We start from the raw sequence: 23134 nt of genomic DNA, 5'->3' as shown, positions 1-23134 counted from the left end.
GCCATACTCAGAGATACCCTGCAATACCCAGCCATAGTCGGTGATACCCTGCAATACCCAGCCATAGTCGGTGATACCCTGCAATACCCAGCCATAGACATCCCCCCCTCCCGCCGCCCTCTACCGACTCGCCAATACGATCAAAGCCAGAATCTTTTTTATTTTTTTTATTTCAGGCTTTCCAGCCTAGAGGTGAGATGTGGGGTCTTATTGACCCCATATCTCACTGTAAAGAGGACCTGTCATGCCATATTCCTATTACAAGGGATGTTTACATTCCTTGTAATAATAATAAAAGTGATCAAAAAATGTATTTTTGGGGAAAAAAATGTCAAACTAAAATAAAGTAAAGTAAAATGAACAATAAAAAAAAAAAAAGTTTAAAGCGCCCCTGTCCCCATGTGCTCGCATGCAGAAGCAAGCGCATACGTAAGTCCCGCCCACATATGAAAACGGTGCTCAAACCACACATGTGAGGTATCGCTGCGAATGTTAGAGCGAGAGCAATAATTCTAGCCCTAGACCTCCTCTGTAACGCAAAACATATAACCAGTAAAAAAAATTTAAAGCGTCGCCTATGGGGATTTTTAAGTAGCGACGTTTGCCGCCATTCCACGAGCGTGTGCAATTTTGAAGAGTGACATGTTAGGTATCTATTTACTCGGTGTAACTTTATCTTTCACATTATGCAAAAAGTGGGCTAACTTTACTGGGTTTTTTTTTTTTAGCACAAAACTGTTTTTTTCCCAAAAAAAGCATTCGAAATATTGCTGCGCAAATACCGTGCGAGATAAAAAGTTGCAACGACCACCATTGTATTCTCCAGGGTGTTTGCTAAAAAAACATATATAATGTTTTGGGATTCTATGTAATTTTCTAGCAAATAAATGATGATTTTACTCGTAGGAGAGAAATGTCAGAATTGTCCTGGGTGCTCCAGAACGCCTGATGGCGCTCCCTGCATGTTGGGCCTCTGTATGTGGCCACGCTGTTTAAAAGTCTCACACATGTGGTATCGCCGTACTCGGGAGTAATAGCAGAATGTGTTTTGGGGTGTAATTTCTGGTATGCATATGCTGTGTGAGAAATAAACTGATAATATGACAATTTTGTGGAAAAAAAAAGTAAAAAAAATCTTGATTTTTCAAAGAATTGTGGGAAAAAATGACAACTTCTAAAAACTCATCATGCCTCTTACTAAATACATTGGAATGTCTTCTTTCCAAAAAGGGGTCGTTTGGGGGGTATTTGTACTTTTCTGGCATGTTAGGGTCTCAAGAATTGAAATGGGCCGTCAGTACTTCAGGTGTGATCAATTTTCAGATATTGGCACCATAGCTTGTGGACTCTATAATTTTCACAAAGACCAAATAATATCCACCAATTTGTACTTATTTTTACCAAAGATATGTAGTAGTATACATTTTGGCCAAAATTTATGAAGAAAAAATTACTAATCTGCTAAATTTTATAACAGAAACAAAGAAAAATATTTTTTTTTACAGAATTTTCGGTATTTTTTCTTTTATAGCACAAAAAATAAAAAACCGAGCGGTGATTAAATACCACCAAAAGAAAGCTCTATTTGTGTGAAAAAAAGGACAAAAATTTCATATAGGTCCAGTGTTGCATGACTGAGTAATTGTCATTCAAAATGTGAGAGCACCAAAAGCTGAAAATTGATCTGGTTATTAAGGGTGTTTAAGTGCCCAGTGGTCAAGTGGTTAAATGAGGGCCAAAATAAAATGTTAGGAGTTTTTTCTTCTCTCTTGGTCAAATATATGAATCAGGAAAATGCTGCATTATAGCCACTAGATTGGCTCAATCTAGTGGCCATAATGTGGTATTTTCCCAAACCACTCAATTTTGTATCCATAAATAAAATAAAAAAATGACACAAAACAGCCAATAGTCTCTATTATGATAAAGACTTGGTACACAGTTCATAGGTCTATAGGGGTAGCAGACTAGCTTGCTTGTCCTCATAGCAGCTCCTCAGCAGATAGACGGGCACCTGTAATATAGTGAGTGAACACCAGAGGGCCACATCAAGGTGCAGCAAGTTTTGTACTAAATTACTAAACTTGCTGCATTTAGATGTGCCCTGTGGCAGAGGCGTAGCTAGAACATTCAAGGCCCCCGATGCTGGGTCGGTCGGGATGGGGGCGTGAATCGGGACTGGGAATGTGTTCTCGCCCCTGCCTCCCCCCTCCCTGGACCCCTGACTGGGGCCCTTCCCACTGATCCCAGGGCTTTTACTCCCATTGTGGGACCCTTTATCACGGTTGCACAATAGGCCACCTTCCAGCCGTCTTGGGTGCCCCCCTGTCCGGTGGCGAAACGCCAGAGCCCAGTCACGACCTTTGCGATCCTGGTATTTCCGCCGCTGGTGCCAGTCGTTTTTTAATTATTATTATTCTTTTTACCATTTGTTTTTAAAAAAATTAATTTTATTTTAGTTCCGCACTGGTGCCAGTAATTTTTTAATTACATTTATTTTATTTTTTTTACCATTTTATTTTATTTAAATTCCGCCACTGGTGCCAGTCGTTTTTTAATTACATTTTTTTTTTACCTGTTTATTTGATTTTTTTTTCATTTTATTTTTGTTCCACCACTGGTGCCAGTCGTTATTTAATTCCTTTTTTTTTTCTTTTTTTTTCCATTTTATTACATTTTTTTCATTTTATTTTAGTTCCGCCACTAGTGCCAGTCGTTGTTTAATTACATTTTTTTATTAATTTTTTTACCATTTCATTTTATTTGTTTAGTTTTATTTTAGTTCCACCATTGGTGCCAATTGGGCGCCAGTGGTTTTTTAATTACATATTTTTTAACATTTTATTTAATTTTTTTCATTTTATTTTAGTCCCGCCACTGGTGGCAGTCATTTTTTTAATAAAAATTTTTTTAACGTTTTATTTAATTTTTTTTTCATTTTATTTTAGTCCCGCCACTGGTGGCAGTTGTTTTTTAATTACATTTTTTTTTAGCATTTTATTTTATTTATTTTTTCATTTTAGTTCCGCCACTGGTGCCAGTCGTTTTTTAATTACATTTTTTTATCTATTTTTTTACCATGTTATTTTATTTTTTTAATGTTATTTTAGTTCCGCCACTGGTGCCAGTCATTTTTTTAATAAAAAATTTTTTTTTACCATTTTATTTATTTATTTTTTTAATTTAGATACATTTTTGTTAATTTTTTTTACATATTTTTTGGACATTTTGATGAAATATCAGGGGTTTAAACAGACCCCCTGATGTCTCACTTTTTAGACAGAGAAAGAGAGTGAGGACAGATTCATGAGTTCTGTTCTCTGTAGCCTCAGATGCTCAGAATGAATGAACAGGAATAGCTCTATACAGAGACGTCCCGTTCATTCGTAAACTGAAGCATAGTAAACACTATTTACTAAGCCTCAGCTATGAATAAATGGAAAAAAACAAACAAAATAAATCAGTCACTGACTCTATTCATTAAGACAAGGAGGGAGCTGGTAAATGATACATTTTTAACCCCTCCACCCCCACTTTTTTTTTTTTATATAAATACCCCCCCAATCTTATAATGTGGCAGAAGTTTCAAGACCCTTATAAAGACCCCACATAGAAATGTTTTCTATCCTTTTTGTCTTTATTTTCTGTCGTGATGAAAGTGTTCCTAGAAAACTAAAGCAGCCACCCGATCTAAGGACTGCTAAGCTGTGATATATTCAATGTTTGGTCTTTACTTTTAGACGTGCTTTAAACGCTTCAACTCCAGCCACTTTGAATGACAATGACGTGGTCGTGTGGCACTGTACCCATATGGCATGGTTTTTATCATTTTTTTCCCACAAATAGAGATTTCTTTTGGTGGTATTTAATCACAGCTCTGTTTTTTTTAATTATTTTTTGCTAAAAAAAAAACAAACAAAAAAAGATCGTTTTGAAAAAAAAAAATTTTTGGTTGTTTTTGTCAGTAAATTTTGTAAATAAGTCATTTTTCTCCTTCACTGATGGGCACTGATGAGGCGACACTGATGGGTACTGATGAAGCGGCACAGAAGGGCGCTGATGGGGTGGCACTGATGGGGAGGCACGAATGTGCCACACTGATGAGGTGACACTGATGGGCACTGATGAGGAGGCATTGAAGGGTACTAATGGGGTGGCACTGATGAGGAGGCACTAACATCATGCCTTCTTGCCTGGGGGGGAGGCTGTTGTGGTCTAAGTCGTGGGTCAAGGTTGGTACTGAAAGCCTATGATGCATGTGCCCCTGGAGTTGATCAGAGCATCTGACATTGTTGAGACTGTTCCAGGCCTCCCTTCAGCCACTTGCAAAGTGGTCTGGAGAAATGTTTCTTCAAAGAGGCACAGGCACAACAGGCACAAAGATAACCAGAAACCTGTGCAGATACAGGCAATGCCCTTTTTGTATTATCCAGGAGTAAACTGCTTTGCATGTTTTCTGGAAGTGCCCCTTTGCACAGGGCCTGTTGAGGGCCTTGGAACCAGAACTTAAAGACTTTGTGCCACAGACTGCCCCATCACACAGTTTGGTGAGCTGAATGGACTCTTCTGTGGAATTCATTCACAGGAGGACATTGACAGCGCCTATCGGGCGCTGTCTTGCTTTAAGGACGCTGTATGGTGTGCCAGAAAGCGCCTCACCCACCAGCGGGAGAGATGTCCATGGTCCACAGTCTGCTCAGAGACTATCACTTGATGGACTTTAAGGAGGAAGAGGAGGTCTGAAGATTTTGTCTGGGACCGGAAGAATCGTTTATTCCTGGCCATTGTATTACACAATGGCCACTTTTCACCCTCCTTTAAACTTCCTTCCTCCCCCACTTTATTTTACCTATTCATTTGTGTGTCATGTTTTTTGTCTTTTTTTTTGTTTGTACATGGTTTGTTGTACTGTGTGACTGGTAGGGTGCAGGTCCTCGGGCCTGCCCTGAAAGTCTTGGGAGGGGGTGGACATGGGCCTTTTGGCTTTGTTCACTCTCTCCCATGGGGGCTCCCTTCGGGGGAGCCCTACCAAGTACTTTGGTGGGTCTGTCTTTCGGAAGACCCTCCAGACAAAGGGCCCCTTTGTCCCCATCAGGAGCTTTACGCCCTGGGGGATTCATGGTAAGGCCCTCTGGTTTTAGAGGGCTTGTGTACCCGTTGCACTTTTTTTGTGTCACCTTTTTATATGTGGGCACATTTTTTGGGCACCGGGTGAAGTTTTTGAGTGTGTTTCACACACCATGGGCTTTCAAAAAAAACAACAGGTTTCTTTGTCAAACCTGGTTTATGTGAGTTTGCATTTGGCTGCTGCATTTCAATACTGCACTTAGTTGGCGCCCTCTTGTGTTCTTTTGTATATACATATGTAGTACTAACCCCCTGCTGGTTTGATTTGGGCTTACCATTACCTCCCCTGCTTGCTTCTCCATCTTGGGGATCCCGTGGTAAATGGCCCAAAGAATGTTGAAACTGACACTGAATCCTCTTTTCGGGTTATTTATTTAGAAAAAACTAAGTCTCTTAATGGAGGGTAGAGGGTTAGGGGTGAGTTCAGGCACTTAAATTGCAAGGTGAAAGTATTAAGAGAATCCAGACAATAAAACCGATTCAACAACCCCCGGATAGACCTCTCTCACTAGGCCTAGCAGCCGGTGGGATGCTCGGAAAAGTCTCTGCCACAGACTTGTGAGATACACTTGAGCATTACTGAGGGATGTGGATAAATTTAAAGAACTGGCATACGGTACCAGGTTCTCTCAGCCAATCCGGCGATACCGTATGAGTGTTGATCCAAGTGGCATCCTTCAACTAAGTCTCCAGGCTCCTTCAGAGAAACCAGCCTTGCGCATGGTCTTCTGAAAGAGTCCTCCCCTGGGGTTCTTCAGTTGCTGGGCTTCTCCCTTCCGTGAGATCACCGCTATTGGCGGTGGGAAGGGGGCCCTCCCGCACCTTCCGCCGCTTACCAGAGCCGTTGGTAGGTGATCGGGTCCTTTCGCTAGCTGGGTATGGAGACTAGTGAGGCTCAGATGGCCCTCACTCGTCTCTATGCCATAGGAGGGCGGAAGCGACGTCAAAACGTCACTTACGACCATACCTCTTAAAGGTATATTTTTTTTAAATGTCATTTTTTCTTTCTTTTTTTGCATTTTAGTCCAAATATGAGATCTGAGGACTTTTTGACCCCAGATCTCATATTTAAGAGGACCTGTCATGCTTTTTTCTATTACAAGGGATGTTTACATTCCTTGTAATGGGAATAAAAGTGATCCATTTTTTTTTTTTTTTTAACAGTGTAAAAATAAATAAAATCAATTAAAATAAATAAGAAAAAAAAAGGTTTTTAAAAACACCCCGTCACTACGAGCTTGCGCACAGAAGCGAGCGCATACGTGAGTAGCGCCCGCATATGAAAACGGTGGTCAAACCACACATGTGAGGTATCGCCGCGATCGGTAGAGCGAGAGCAATAATTCTAGCTCTAGACCTCCTCTGTAACACAAAAAATGCAACCTGTAGAATTTTTTAAATGTCGCTTATGGAGATTTTTGAGGCTAAAAGTTTGACGCCATTCCACGAGCGGGCGCAATTTTGAAGCGTGACATGTTGGGTATCAATTTACTCGGCGTACTATTATCTTTCACAATATAAAAAAAAAAAATTGGGCTAATTTTACTGTTGTCTTATTTTTTTATTCAAAAAAGTGAATTTTTTCCCAAAAAAATGCACTTGTAAGACCGCTGCGCAAATACGGTGTGAAAAAAAGTATTTCAATGACCGCCATTTTATTCTTTAGGGTGTTAGAAAAAAAACAATATAAAATGTTTGGGGGTTCTAAGTAATTTTCTAGCAAAAAAAAAACTGTTTTAAACATGTAAACACCAAATCTGAAAAAGAGGCCTGGTCCTTAACCACTTCAGCCCCGGACCAATAAACACCCTAAGGACCGGAGGTCTTTTTACAATTTCGCACTGCGCTGCTTTAATTGGTAATTGCGCGGTCATGCAATATTGCACCCAAACGAAATTTGCGTCCTTTTCTTCCCACAAATAGAGCTTTCTTTTGATGGCATTTGATTGCCTCTGCGATTTTTATTTTTTGCGATATAAATGGAAAAAGAGCGAAAATTTTGAAAAAAAAAAGATATTTTCTTCTTTTTGTTATAAGAAAAATCGAATAAACTAAATTTTAGTAATACATTGAGGGCAAAATGTATTCAGCCACATGTCTTTAGTAAAGAAAAATGTCAATAAGCGTATATTTTTTGGTTTGCGCAAAAGTTATAGCGTCTACAAACTAGAGTACATTTTCTGGAATTTACACAGCTTTTAATTTATGACTGCCTATCTCATTTCTTGAGGTGCTAAAATGGCAGGGCAGTACAACCCCCCCCCCCCCCCCAAATGACCCCATTTTGGAAAGTAGACACCCCAAGGAAATTGCTGATGTATGTTGAGCCCATTGAATATTTATTTTTTTTGTCCTAAGGGATTGAATAATGACAAAAAATTTTTTTTTTACAAAAAGTTGTCACTAAATGATATATTGCTCACACATGCCATGGTTATATGTGGAATTGCACCCCAAAATATATTCCGCTACTTCTCCCGAGTATGGGGATACCACATGACTTTTTGGGAGTCTATTCGCACACGGCACCCCGAAAACCAATCACCACCTTCAGGATTTCTAAGGGTGCAAATTTTTGATTTCACTCCTCACTACCTATCACAGTTTCGAAGGCCATAAAATGCCAAAATAGCACAAAACCCCCCAAAATGACCCCATTTTGGAAAGTAGACACCCCAAGCTATTTACTGAGAGGCATGTTGAGTCCATGGAATATTTATTTTGCCACAAGTTGAGGGAATATTACAAACTTTTTTTTTTTTTTTGCACAAAGTTGTCACTAAATGATATATTGCTCACACATGCTATGGGCATATGTGAAATGACACCCCAAAATACATTCTGCTGCTTCTCCTGAGTACAGGGATACCACATGTGTGGGACTTTTTTGGAGCCTAGCCGCGTACGGGGCCCCGAAATCCAAGCACCGCCTTCAGGATTTCTAAGGGCATTCATTTTTTATTTCACTCCTCACTACCTATCACTACCTATCACAGTTTTGAAGGCCATAAAATGCCAAGATGGCACAAAACCCCCCCAAATGACCCCATTTTGGAAAGAAGACACCCCAAGCTATTTGCTGAGGGCCATGTTGAGACCATTGAATTTTTTTTTTTTGTCCCAAGGGATTGAATAATGACAAAAAATAAAAAATATTTTTTTTTTTACAAAAAGTTGTCACTAAATTATATATTGCTCACACATGCCATGGTTATATGTGGAATTGCACCCCAAAATACATTTTGCTGCTTCTCCTGAGTACGGGGATACCACATGTGTGGGACTTTTTAGGAGCCTAGCTGCGTACGGGGCCCCCGAAAACCAATCACCGCCTTCAGGATTTCTAAGGGTGCACATTTTTTATTTTACTCCTCACTACCTATCACAGTTTCGAAGGCCATAAAATGCCAAAATAGCACAAAACCCCCACAAATGACCCCATTTTGGAAAGTAGACACCCCAAGCTATTTACTGAGAGGCATGTTGAGTCCATGGAATATTTTATATTTTGCCACAAGTTGCGGGAATAGTACAAACTTTTTTTTTTTCTCAAAGTTGTCACTAAATGATATATTGCTCACACATGCTATGGGCATATGTGAAATGACACCCCAAAATACATTCTGCTGCTTCTCCTGAGTACAGGGATACCACATGTGTGGGACTTTTTGGGAGCCTAGCCGCGTACAGGACCCCGAAATCCAAGCACCGCCTTCAGGATTTCTAAGGGCATTAATTTTTTATTTCACTCCTCACTACCTATCACAGTTTTGAAGGCCATAAAATGCCAAAATAGCACAAAACCCCCCCAAATTACCCCATTTTGGAAAGTAGACACCCCAAGCTATTTGCTGAGAGTCATGTTGTCTGAACGAAAAAAAAGAGATTGATCGGTGGGTATGCCCACCATTAGAATACCTCCCTTCATCCACCCACTTCTAATGATGGACATACATGCACCATTTATATATGCCGAAGCATGGGGGCATCCTCCTGCAAAAAAGTTATGCCACGTACACACGGTCGAACTTTTCCACGGGCAAGCATGCATTGGAATTTCGACCGTATGTACGCGGCATTAGGAGCAAAATCGCTCCTCCACCCCTTATGCCCCCATGCTTCGGCATATATGTTCTTTTTTTTTAACTGTAGTGGTGAAATCACCTCCTACAGCGTTGGAGTCGCGGCTTTATGTATCGTGAGAGCAAACGCTGTTGCTGTCAAGATAAATAAATCCACGCTGCAACTGAATGGCGTACCTGCTAAGCAAATTATGGTTAACGTTAAAACAAAGTAACATTACAGTATAACAGTAAAACCTTACCATACCATACCTGCAAAGCAAATGCCAAAAAAAAACAGTAAAAAATAAAACATTTTTTAACACAACCTGTGCCTAAAATATATATATGCCGAAGCATGGGGGCATCCTCCCGCAAAAAAAGTTATGCCGCGTACATACGTTCAAACTCTTCCACGGGCATGCCCTTCGTCGGAATTTTGACCGTATGTACGCGGCATTAGGAGCAAAATCGCTCCTCCACCCCTTATGCCCCCATGCTTCGGCATATATGCTCTTTTTTAACTGTGGTGGTGAAATCACCTCCTACAGCACTGGAGTCACGGCTTTATGTATCGTGGGAGCAAATGCTGTTGCTGTCAAGATAAATAAATCCGCGCTGCAGCTGAATGGCGTACCTGCTAAGCAAATTATGGTTAACGTTAAAACAAAGTAACATTACAGTATAACAGTAAAACCTTACCATACCATACCTGCAAAGCAAATGCCAAAAAAAACTGTAAAAAATAAAACATTTTTTAACACAACCTGTGCCTAAAATATATATATGCCGAAGCATGGGGGCATCCTCCCGCAAAAAAGTTATGCCGCGTACATACGTTCAAACTTTTCCACGGGCAAGCCCTCCGTCGGAATTTTGACCGTATGTACGCGGCATTAGGAGCAAAATCGCTCCTCCACCCATTATGCCCCCATGCTTCGGCATATATGCTCTTTTTTAACTGTGGTGGTGAAATCACCTCCTACAGCACTGGAGTCAAGGCTTTATGTATCGTGGGAGCAAATGCTGTTGCTGTCAAGATAAATAAATCCACGCTGCAGCTGAATGGCGTACCTGAAAACATGAAAAATGGTTAACAATAAAACACAGTAAACAGTAAAGTATAAAAAATTAGAGAGAAGAAAGAGAGAGAGAGAGAGAGAGAGAGAACAATAAAACAACAACTATTTTTGGTTTTTATATTTTATATTTTTTTTGTTTTTTTTATTTTACTTTTTTTTTTTTGTATACACTTTTTTTTTGAACTGTAAACTGTAACAACTGTAACATTTCGGGTCTCTCAAAATGCGATGGCATCTTGGGAGACTCTGTGTTAGTATGCCTAGCCTGTGAAATGCTGTACCCTACGCTAATACTTCACTAGTGTGTGGTAGCGTTCAAAACACTCACCAAGGCAAAGACCAGGATTGCCAGGACAGCGTGGACAATAACAACGGGTGTCACGCCTATATCCGCGCTTGGTACAGACACGATATCTTTTTTGGGGGGCTCGTTGGGTAGGGGTACTCAGGATGGCATAAGAATAATGCCTCTCATGCAGCCGGCTTACTGCATTTGGTTGGGAATGGTGAGGTGCAGAACCGTCTGGATACAGAAGCTCTGTGACAACCTCTCTTTGGAAGAAAAGAAAGGTTAAAGTCCCGCCTGAAGTTTTGTATAGCACAAAAGCATTCAGCAAAGCCAATTGAAATAAGTAAGCAGACATTTTTTTGTACCAGCGTCTGGCCTTACGGGAAACTAGATACGGCGCCAACAACTGGTCATTGAGGTCCACCCCTCCCATATTTTTGTTATATTCATGGACACAGAGGGGTTTCTCCACAATACCAGTCGCCGTAGGAATTTGGACCGTCGTGTCTGCATGAAGGGAGGTAAGAACGAAAACATTCTTATTATCCCTCCACTTCATAGCGAGCAAATTATTACACCGATAGCAGGCTCTCTCCCCCAGCCTAAGACGGGAATCTACAAGCCGCTGGGGAAAGCCCCGGCGATTAGGTCGCACGGTGCCACATGCTCCAATCTGATTATCAAACAAGTGACTAAACAGTGGCACACTGGTGTAATAATTGTCCACGTACAAGTGGTACCCCTTTCCGAATAAGGGTGACACCAAGTTCCACACTATCTTGCCAGCGCTTCCTATGTAGTCAGGGCAGTTCTCCGGCTCTACGTAACTATCTTTACCCTCATAAACCATAAAGCTCCATGCATAGCCTGTGGCCCTGTCACAGCACTTATAGAGCTTGACCCCGTATCTGGTACGCTTGTTGGGAATGTACTGTTTGAATGACAAGCGACCAGTAAACTTAATCAGGGACTCATCAAAGCAGACAACTTTTTGGGGAGTAAACAAGTCTGCAAAACGTTGGTTGAAGTGGTTTATGAGGGGCCGAATTTTGTAGAGCCGATCGTATTCAGGGTCTCCACGATGACGACAAAGTTCATTGTCACTGAAGTGCATGAACCGCAAGATCTGCTCGTATCGTTTCCTGGACATGGAGTTAGAGAACACGGGCATGTGGTCAGTCGGATGCGTGGACCAATAAGCCCGCAACGTCATGAATTTATGTGTGCCCATGTTGAGGGAAAGGCCCAGAAAGGTCTTAAATTCGGAAACCGTAACTGGTTTCCCATCTCTGGCAAGGGAAGGCAACTGGGGATTAGCGGCGATGTGTTGACCAGCATATAAATTGGTTTGGTCCACAATAGATCTATAGAGATCTTCCGTGAAATACAGAGAATAAAAATCAAGTGGCGTAAAATCATCTGTATCCACCTGAATACCGGGTTGGGCAGTGAATGGGGGAAGTACTGGTGCTGCAGAAGTGGTGGGCACCCAATCAGGATTGGCGAATTCTGCAGGAAGGGCACTATGGGAACGACGGGCCTGTCTTCGTCTTCTTCTTGGTGGCAGCGGGACACTACTTGTGCTTGCCACTTTGCCAGCTTGAACTGCACTTATGGGACTCGCCACGTCACCACGTGATACTGCAGTGCTGGATGTACGTCCAGGGTGTACTAGGCCGCTGGTGCTTGCCAGTTCACCAAAAGGATGAGCGGCGCTAGTACTGGCTCTATACTCCATACGAGGGACTTGCGGTTCCTGCACCTCAACAACATCAGAAGATCGGGGTCGGGTACGCCTGACGTTAGCAGGGACCTCATCTTCGTCGTCAGAGCTATCTGACATGGAGGCGCTGTCCTCTACAGGTTCGTATTCTGAGCCTGAATCTGACAGAGCAGTGTCTTCCTCTTCACTATCTGTCATGCTCAGAAACGTGTAGGCCTCTTCACTAGTGTACCTTCGCTTTGCCATTTTGGGCTCTAAATTTAGGGGTACACTAGTGAGACTCACAGGTAAAAAAGCACCTAGCCTGTCAGCGACTGTATAAAACGCTACAAAAAAAACTGTTAGCGATCGCAGGGATCAAGCCGGAGGGGCAAAACGCATGTGCTAGCAGGTATCTGGATTGATCCTGCTAACAATGCGCTTTTTTAGAACCCTAAATTGCTGGGCACGCTAGTATAGATCTGATCAGATCAGATATTGATCTGTTCGGATACTATACCACTAAGGGAGGTGTATGCTTTGCGCGTGGGTGTTAGCGGTACTGGCACTAACCTAGCACTGCATGGGGCGACGCAGACCCTTTCTGACCCTAAAACCGAATTGATATCACCCGCCGGGTGATCAGGGGGTTAAACCTTTATTAGGTAATAAATGGCGGGTGCCCTGATGCTATAAAAAGCGAACTACCTAACCAGCGTCACCAGTAACACTTATACGGTGATCACTGGTGAAAGGGTTAACTAAGGGCAATCAGGGAGTTAAAGCCTTTATTGGGTATTTATATGGGGGTACCTGACGCTATATAAAAACCTGACGGGGAACCTAAATAACTAAATAACTAACTGGCTAACCAGCGTCACCAGTGACACTTATACAGCGATCGCTGGTGAAAGGGTTAACTCTAGGGGCAATTAAGGGGTTAAAACCTTTATTAGGTTATATATCGGGGTACCTAACGCTATAAAAACCTGGCGTTGAACCTAAAAAAAAAATAGCTTCCTAGCGGGACCAGTGACACTAATGCAGCGATCAGAAAAACGATCGCTTAGTGACACTGGTAAAAGGGGGTGAAAGGGTTAACTGGGAGGGCAATCAAGGGGTTAAACCTTTATTAGGGGGGGTAGGGGGCTACCCTGGACCTAAAGGGGCCTAACACTAGCTGCCCTGACACTTTTTACAGTCACAACTGACACTAAATGCAGTGATCAGTAAATAAATGAACACTGCCATTAGTGACACTGTGACTAGGGGGGGTGGGGGCCGATCGGGGGGTGATCGGGGGGTGACTGGGGTGAAATGTGTGCCTATGTGTACCTATGTGTCAGTGGACTGTTGGTGCACTTACTTGTATGTCTTCACTCCGTGCTGTCCGGTCAAAAAGACCGACACGAGGAGTGTGACATCACTTCCTCCTTCCTGTGTTTACATTTACACAGGGGAGGAAGCTTCTCATTGGCCAGGAGTGATCGAGAGGGGATGGCCAGAAACCAACGGCCATCCCCTCATCACGGATCGCTCCTGCAGTGAACCCGGACCGCCGTATCCAGCGGGAGGGGGTCCTGCCTGTGCCATTGCGATGACGTACAATGGCAATACGGCGGTCCTTAAGTGGTTAAGTGGTTAAACACCACCCCCCAGAATGCACAGCAGGAAAACACTCCCACTGGGCTGGTTCCAAGATAAGTGGAATTCAACGCATACAGCTAGACTGTGTTTCTACTCTTGCCGGCAGTGAGAGCGACACCTGCGGTCAAGGAGAACCCAGTGCAATAGTCCCGAAGCCCAACTGTGGCTTTAGGCAACTTAACCTTACAAAAACAATAGCGCCTGCTCGTCAGGAGTCAGCGCTACACACATATATATATGACATATTTTAAATGCTGTAGCTGGAATGTTTCTAGTTAGAGAATGGCATGGCTTTTACATGAGAGCTCTATCAAATGAAAAAAATATAAAAATCTTTTATTTTTTTTCGCAGAACCTGACATTAGAACCAAGAAGATTGTAAAGATTGTCACGCAGACGCTGGTGGACGGGAAAATTGTTGGTGAATCCAGTGAGGTTGAAGAGTTTGAGAATGCCGAGAAAGCAAATTAGCCAATCCAGTCACTGCTTGAGCTGCCTGCTTAATAATCGTGTAACAAAGTCATCCGTGAGAGTCTCTCAGCCATTAATCAAGTTCTTGGATCGTACAGTGTAGAGCAAAATGGCTGTTTTTTTTTTTTGTTTTTTTTTACCCAGGGTTCAAAGTTGTTCATTTATTGGATACGAACTCAAGTCTAGTTATAAGCTAGAGTGAATATTGGCCATTGCTTGGTATATGTGTTAGTGTAACCTGTTCCTATATAGATGTATGCTATATAGCCAAAAGTTGTGAACCCCTGACCATCACGCCTACAATAAAAAGCCTGGTGAACCATGGTTGGGGACCAGATTCCCAAACCCCGATTCCTTAAAATTTTGGATGATGGTCCAAATTGTTGCTTTAAATTTTTATAACTATTATTTCTAGAGGCCACCCATTTTCTTTTCCTACGATAAAAAGCCAAAATATGTGGACGTTCTGTCAAATGATTGACTCACAGGTGTTTCCGGTAAAGGGTACTGGTAATGTTATAGATATTTTACACACTTGTGCACTTCCAACCAGTTTGGGCTTAGCCCCCTTTTTGACCCAACGTGACTATGCCTTTGTGCACAAAGCCAACCTTATAAAGACGTGGGTTGATGAGCTGGGTATGAAGGAACTTAAGAGGCCTTCACAGATCTCTGACTTCAACCCTACTGAACACCTTTTGAGAAGATATGGACCATGCCAATGGTGATGCCAGGTCTTTTCTTTCACAATGCTTTTATTAGAATGGTTTTTGAGGAAATCACAATGCATGGGTGCCAGAAAAAGTAAGGGAAATGAGATTCATGGACCATACCATCTGTCACGTAAATAAATATTCTTCTAAGCAGCGCATGAATGGCATTAACAAATAAAACGTGAGTGCCATTGTAACATAAAGTCCCCCTTGATGCTGCGTACACATGAGTGGATTTTCATTTTGAAAAATCTTGGATTGTTTTTCCAAGGGAATTCTGCTCAAGCTTGGCTTGCATACACACGGTCACACAAACGTTCGCTGAACTTTCTACCGTCAAGAACGCAGTGACGTACAACACTACGACGACGCGAGAAAATGAAGTTCAATGCTTCTGAGCATGCGTCGAATTGTTTCCGAGCATGTGTAGGAATTTTGCGCGCCGGAATTTCCAATCTAAACTTTTTCCGACCAAAATATTAAGAACCTGCTCTCAATATTTTGCTGGCGGAAATTCGGCCAGCAAAAATCAGATAGAGCATACATACGGTCCCATTTTCCTGACCAAAAGCTCTCATTGGTCTTTTGCTGGCCGGATTTCTGATTGTGTGTACGAGGCATAAGAGGTGGTGATAAATAGAATTTATATAATTGAAATAACAAACGTGCATTGAGATATGGTGGGCTCCAAGATTCATAAGTTTGATAGGTAAAGCAGCATGTGAGGTTAATGTTTGCCGAGGGCCGGTCTATAACAAAAATAGAGCTACTGCAGCTAACACTCAAAATGGGGCCCTCACAGATAGGGAGCCTTTGATCCTGAACAAAGGTAGGTTTCAAGGGGACCAAAGATGATTAGGTGGTCCTATTGTAATTGCCTATGATATTCGTAGACCTAGCAAAATAAAAATGAAGTAAGGAAAAAGAAGGGAAAGAAAAAAGAAAAGAAAAAGGAGGCAGTAAAGTACGGGAGAACTCTCTGGGGAGCCCACAACTTTTGTGAGGAATCAGGTTTAAGCTTTTCAGTCTTTTCATCCAACATCAGTACCCAACTTCACAAGTGGGCACAAATTCCCACAAACACTCCAAAATTTTCGAGCAAAGTCTTCCCAGAAAAGTGAACAAATGGGCTCAAACTCCATATCGATGCCCATGGATTTGGAATGAGATTTCCAACAAGCTCATTGAGGGTGTGAAGGTCGGGTGTCTACAATTCTTTGGCCATATAACTTGTGTGTATAAAGCATTAACTCTATTTAAATTCTAATAGGATAAAAGTGGACGAGAGGTTTCTTGCGTTTTTGTTTGGAGATTGTTATATGTGTATTGTGTTTCGGCCTGTGGCCATTTTATTGGTAGCCCTTCAATCTAATACTCACCTTTTTGATATAGTTTTCTGTTTGTGCAACTGGTTTTTCCCTATTTGTGCCCTAAATAAATCAGACAAAGTTCTCTGTATAAATAATTTTTTTGTGGTAATATGGCTCTTTATTGCTCTGAAACACATCCATTTTGTTTGACATTGTAGTTGGAAATGAGTAATACTGTATATGTTTAGATGACAAAATGTATAACCCAGAATTTGTTAACCTTTTTAACACAGAGAAACCCTTGAAATTACTATCTAATCTCAGGGAACCCCTGCTAAAAAAAAATCTATATCTACAAGGCATGATACATTAATGCAGCCTTTCTCAACCTTTTCAACACAGAAGAACCATTGACATAGTTCTCTGGTCTCAGGAACCCCTACTAAAAATTAGAAATCTACAACTCATGATACATTAGTGTGATGGTCATTGGGGAAAATGGTCCTTACACTTGTGGTCATTGGGAAGAATTACCCCCTTACAGATAGCTAAAAAGGTCAAAGGTGTAATTGGGAACTTTTCCGAGAGGCAGAAATTGCCCAATGCCGAAGGAACCCCTAGCAACCTCTGGAGGAACCCTGGTTGAGAATCACTGCATTAATGTGATGGTCAGTGGGAATAATGCTCCTTACACCTGCATTCAGTGGAAGAATTACCCCCTTACAGATGGCTAAAAGGATCAAGGGTGTCAGTGGGTACTTATTTGAGAGGCAGAAATTGCTCATTGCTCAAGAAACCCCCTAGCAACCTCTGGAGGAACCCATAGCAACCTCTGGAGGAACCCTAGTTGAGAAACCCTGATATAACCCAACTAAATTTTATTGTGCAATTGCCCACAGCTGCAAATTTCAACATTCAATGTATACAGTAGGATCAGTATGTAAGTATATCTATGGATCAAAGCATTTCACCCAAAAGCAGGGCTTCCTCCTGATCCATTTAATTGTAAACTCTGTCACGCAATGCAGCTGATAAGGAATAAAATGTATATTATTACAAAGAGCAATAGTTTATAGATACTACATACAGTATAGATACTGCATAATATAATGTATGTTTGTTTTGGCACTGTGATTGATAGAGTTTACAATCAAGTGGATCCTGAGAAAGACCAATTTTTGGGTCGAAATGCGTTGGTCCATAGATATACATACATACTGATCCTACTGTATACATTAAATATTGGAATTTGCATTTTTCTTGTTTGTCTAATTTTGGTTACCTTAAATATGCCCATCTCCTCATGATCCTTTTTTAGAGTTAAAGAGGAAGTGTCTCTCTTTTTTGCAATTTGATATTATAGGGGGTAGTGACATGTATATGTGACAAGGACTCACACTTTTACAATAGATTTACAACTATATTTTACTGTGTAGCAGACAGAGTCAGGGTTGATTTAAGTCTTGCGTGTGTTAAAGAGAGACTTTCACTAGGGAAGGGAGGTGGGTATGGAAAACTGATTCAGATGTATATTACAGGCAGTCACATAACCTGCAGCAGCCGTCCAAATATGCATACCATCGGTTAAAGCTAGGTCATTATGACAGGCTCGATTTGCATACTTGGCAAGCTCTGGCATGTAGTCCATTCATCTACCCTTGACCCCAGTAAGGATGCAAGAAGGTCGATGCAAGCCACCGTGACCATGAAAGGGTACACTGTCAGCCTCTGGAGAGGAGGCTCCTCTGCAGCAGGTCCTCAATGTGTTTCTTCTGTTGCCCCCTTTAGCAAGGGCAGTTTGAGCTTTTTGGCTTTTCCTTTATAATGTCCAGGAGGGAGCTAAAGAGGTAATGGTCCCTCTGATTTCACAAACTCTGGGGTCCTTTTGCATGCACTGGAGCATAAAGAAGGCTATCTGCCACAAATCACCAGAGGCAGAGGTTACCAAAGGCGCAAGTTCTCTGAAAACACTGTCCTTAGCTATCTCCCCTCAAACATATAGAAGTCCCAGGATTTGTGAGGGATGGAACCCACCCCTGGAAGACTGCTCAATGTTCTACTCCTTCTGAATGACACCATGACAGTAATGCTCCTCATGCTCTATATGTGCCAGATGTAGTCTCAGAAGGACAGGGTCAGGATAAAGTGGACCCTGAGACACCAGGAAGGCTACCTCAGGTTGCTCTACTTCTAGTGCCCAGTCTATTATCCCATGCTCTATCTGCTCCATCAGATTGAGGACAAGTGTCCAGGAAAGGCAATTGTGTAAACCTTCCCTGCCGAATGGTGAACAGTAGGTTGGTGCCATTGTCACACACAACCTTTCTTGGTACAAGATGGTGTGGGATTAATAGCCTTTGGGCCTGCCATTGCAGAGCTGAAAGAAATTGTGCCCTAGTGTTTTTACTGCCCCCTAGGCATACCAGCAGCAAAACTGTGTGGTAGCATTTTGTCTGAGCTGTTGCTTGGGGAGACTGGTGTTTCTAAGCTCTTGTACACACGGTCGGAGATTCCGACGAAATGTGTCCGATCGGACCGTTTTGTCGGATATTCCGACTGTGTGTGGTCTACATCGGACTGTTTCCGTCGGATATTCCGACGGACCAAGTTTTCCAACTTGTTGGTAAAATTTTTCGACAAAATGCTCCGATCGGACATACTCCGATCATGTGTAGAGAATTCCGATCGGACAAAGTGCCACGCATTCTCAGATCAAAATCCTACACCAAAGCTATTGGCTACTAGCGTGAACGTAGTCCCGTCGTAACAAAATAACGTAATCACGTCGGATTTTCCGACAACTTTGTCCGACTGTGTGTATGCAACAGTTTCGGACAAAATCCGTCGGACAAAATCCGATGGATTTGGTTGTCGGAATCTCCGACCGTGTGTACAAGGGCTAAGAACAGCTCACCGGAAGAGAGCGTTGAGATGAAAGTGACTCCTCTGTCACCATCACCAGGTATCGGGATGGAAAGTGGCACAACCAGCTCCAGTGGTGTGCCCCATCCTTCATCCTTCCCCGCTACAGCAAGGTGACTTAGTGGGCCATGAACAAGATATAAAGTCCCTGCCTATACTTGCTGGATGCATATTTGTGGCCATGTGGACACTGAACCTGACCACATTGTCCAGGACATGGAAACATTACCTTATTCATGATGATGGAGGGCAGGGATAGCTTTACGAGATGGTAAACAAATAGTGTCTGGGAACCAGCCACTGTGGTAGCCGGTAGGGCAGAGGTGAAAAAAGTATATGGAAAAGAACAGACTGCACCAGCTGGAACATCAGCTGTAAAGCCAAATATTTTTCCAAGCTGGCACTGATAAGCTGGAAATGGGTATGGCTGAGAGTGCAGTTTTTCTTCTGTTCCAGCATCTGGGGCAAAGAAACCTGCCTGCTCAATGCTAAAGATGGAGATGGCAGATTGGGATTGGCAGAATCAGAGCATGATTGCAGCCCAGGGTTTGCCCCTACTTTGGTTGCTCCACGGAAAGAATTGTAAGGTAAACCTCTGGCACCCTATGAATACTTTCATCCCTAACACTTGAGACTCATGATAGAGAATCTTGTATTGTAGACGGAGAGGTGGAGAAGAGCTAGAAGAAGGAAGAAGAGAAGTGTGGTCCTTTTTTCCTTATCACTACTGGCACCACACTCACTGGTTGTATCCTATGCTTGCCCCTTCTCTGCGTGACCCAATGCTGATACTTTTCCCTGCTGGAATAGACCGGTATACAAAAACTTCTAACACCCGTTAAATACTTTCATCCCTATCACTTGAGGCTGTTAATAGGGATTCTCGTATAGTGGGCTGAGAGGCGGAAAGAGAAAAACTGGAAAGAGAAGGAAAAGTGTGGCCCTTTTTCTGCCTACCAATATCCTTCAGGTGCTGCTCTAATCAAGCTGCATGGTGAGCACTTCATACATGTAATACCCAAATGACTGATGTTATTAACAGACTTGAGATGCTGCTGACTGCAAATGACCATGTTGAGGGTTGCATGTGTTGAAAAAGGCCCCAGGAGATAGCAGTAGCCTAGACCCCACAGCTCTGCTATATATGGTATCTGGTATAGGGTGGCTGCTTCTTCCACTTCTCTTTGAGCTGCCCTAAGCTGACCTCCTGTCTCTCTGCTGTTATGCCTGTCCCTCACTTACCTCCTCTAGTATATTTGGCACCAAAGCATGGTCAGAGACCTCAACAACATCATCCAAGTCCAGTCCCTAAGAGGGTTCCATAATGCAGCAGGCCCTAATGAAGGGACCCTGCCGATTAGATGAGTAGACTATACAGCCACCAAGCCACCCCTCCAATGGAACCCCCATCACCAGCCACCACTGCCTCCTCTCCCAAGATGGCTGATTCTCCTTCTTTTTTCTTCTTACGACAAACAGCATTTACAGTCCCACAACTCCCCCTTTTTCCTTTTTCTACTTACTTTTCAACACCTACCAGGTTAACATGAAGCTGTATGTTTACTGTAAGTAAAACAAAGCTGGCAGCTCGATCTTCCACAATGAATGTGTAGCAGATGACATTTTGGACAAAATGTCATACGCATGTAAATTTAGTTCTTGCCTCAGAACAGTAGGGGTTCTGAGGGTTAATTACGTAGGTAATTACGTTGGTCTTGACATCAGTCTGGTTGGGCTGTGTTGGAAGTTCTGCCTGGTCATGTGAGCAGTGAGGTGCACATGACAGGCCAGAACCAGGCCTGGTTGGACGGTTTGAGTATCAACCTTCTCGGAACCAATCAGTGGGAGTGCTGGGCCCGCTGGAGAGTTTGGAAAGGGGTACTTAAGATGTGTGGGTCACGTGTTCAGAGAGAGGAGTTTGTGAGGCCCGTGTGGTCAGTTCTGGTTCCATGACTGGGGTAGCCCCATGAGGGGTCCTGGTAACGGGGTGTCCAACACCCCACAACATGTTCCTGTCAGAGGCCCCTGATAGACCGGCCTGGTCTGGGGTAGGGATCCGTCTGTTCCCGAGTCTCGAAACTTGCTGGTCCGAGGTGCAGTAACTGAGGGAGGATTCAAGGTGTCCGGGTGTGCTTGGAGAGGCACCACAGCTCGTGGAAGTGACCGGGGGAGGACTCTTCAGAGGAGGGCCGGCAAGTGGCATCCTGGGAAGTGCCTGGTTACGGAGTTGGGAAGGACATTGACGAATTCACGCTTTTCCGGTACCATTGAGGAGAAACGTTCCAGGTACTGAGGAAAAAGGTTCCTGTTCACCCTTAGTTACAACTTGTATATGTTCATAGGATTGCTTCAAGTTTTGAGTCAACGTGCTGACTGCCATGATCTCTAGCTAGAGATCTGTTCAGCCTTGAAGTACCCAGCTGCAAGTGGCTACTCTCTGGGTGGAATTAGGGACTTGCTAGACTGGCAGTTCAAGGTGCCTGACTTCTTCACCCGTGCTTTCTGTTCCCATGAGAGACCTTTTAAAAAGGACTTTATCCATGTCAGTGTTCAAGTCATTGGGTATCAACCCTGGGAACCCCTAGACGTGGAAGAGCAGGCCAAGAGAAGGTAACTGGTAAGCCCAATAAGTCAAGGCCCGCCCTGCAAGGGTTACAAATGCGTTTATTAATCCAGGTGTAGCACAACAGGGGAATTACAACAGGTGTTTTCTACTATATTTAAGGTTAATATGAAGGTGTACACTGCATTTCCCATCCCTATTCACTGTAGGAGGGGGCAACACATTAACACCCTGTGATTTCTTGCTTCGCCTCTGCTTTCAAGCCCATGGCTTTCAATTGACATATCTATTTTCATGTCATGTTGCAATATAACAAAATCAAAACTTGCCCCATAGTGTGAAGGAATGTAATGTACATAATGATAATCAGAAAATATCTATTTGCTTCTGTGTATACACATGTTTCTATGCAACTCCTTACTTACTATGTAGTATACAGATTGGCTCTCTGTTTGGAGTTAAAGATGGCATCTGAACCCTACATCCTACGCGTGAGAAGAATGCATATGAGATAACAGAACCAGCTTCAACTAAACTTCAAGAATCAAGTTTCTCCATTTCTCTTGTATTTTAACCAATAAGATGTACCAATTTGACACAGCAATGACGTATCTTTCTGTATAAAATATTGATACCGCCCAGAAATAAACCAGAAGTTAGAAGTAACCAAGCTGAACGTGTCTCAGAGAGTGTTTACTTCTAATGTGCATGCACATTTATAATTTTTAATTAGAAACAGCAGCAGATAACCTTGAACTAGAATGTAGTTCTTATCTATTTCAATTGGCGCCCAATGTGGGGCCCCAGGCTTCAATCGAACGGAGACCGCATTCCAGGACTGAACAGCTGGCCAAATCAGAGCAAGGGGGTTAAGCGCGCAGCCCTAACAGTACGGTAAGCATATTTATTCTTACCACTGTACGACTTCTCTGATTGGGCCGGTTGATTTTGTCTCATTGGCTCCTTTAGATTGTCCAAAGAGGCAGGTAACTTATTTCTTGCCTGGGGCTGTTTTAACGAACCGGCCAATGGTTTTCTGCTGATTGTATTATCTGTTCATTGTCTGTCATCCTGAAGGACTGCAAATCAGCAGACTGAAAGTGCAGCTGCAGGTGTGTGTCCATCCTCACCCATAGATTAGTTGTCTGCCTCAAGGAATTCTGCAGCCCTTTATAGACAGGTTACTCGAGGTTGACTGTGTAGGACCTCTGAGGGTTTTCTCAGCTGCTGGAATTTGGCAGTCTGAA

General features: G+C 42.7%; 1 protein-coding gene across 2 annotated transcripts in view; it reads left to right on the top strand.

The window, feature by feature from the left end:
• Positions 1 to 16557, top strand: part of LOC143956264 (keratin, type I cytoskeletal 18-like) — a 76698-nt gene extending 60141 nt beyond the window's left edge. For both annotated transcript variants that reach the window (XM_077466505.1, XM_077466575.1), the window contains exon 9: positions 14261 to 16557. In XM_077466505.1, the coding sequence (XP_077322631.1) occupies positions 14261 to 14379 (119 nt within the window). In that variant the 3' untranslated portion in view covers positions 14380 to 16557. The remainder of the gene's footprint in view (positions 1 to 14260) is intronic.
• Positions 16558 to 23134: the final 6577 nt, after the last annotated feature.

Source organism: Lithobates pipiens, unplaced genomic scaffold (genome assembly GCF_037356315.1).
Source record: "Lithobates pipiens isolate NorthernLeopardFrog02 unplaced genomic scaffold, aLitPip1_a1.2 Scaffold_1, whole genome shotgun sequence".
Lineage (NCBI taxonomy): Eukaryota > Metazoa > Chordata > Amphibia > Anura > Ranidae > Lithobates > Lithobates pipiens.
The sequence above is the reverse complement of the archived record's forward strand: the minus strand, read 5'-3'. Positions and strand labels throughout refer to the sequence as shown.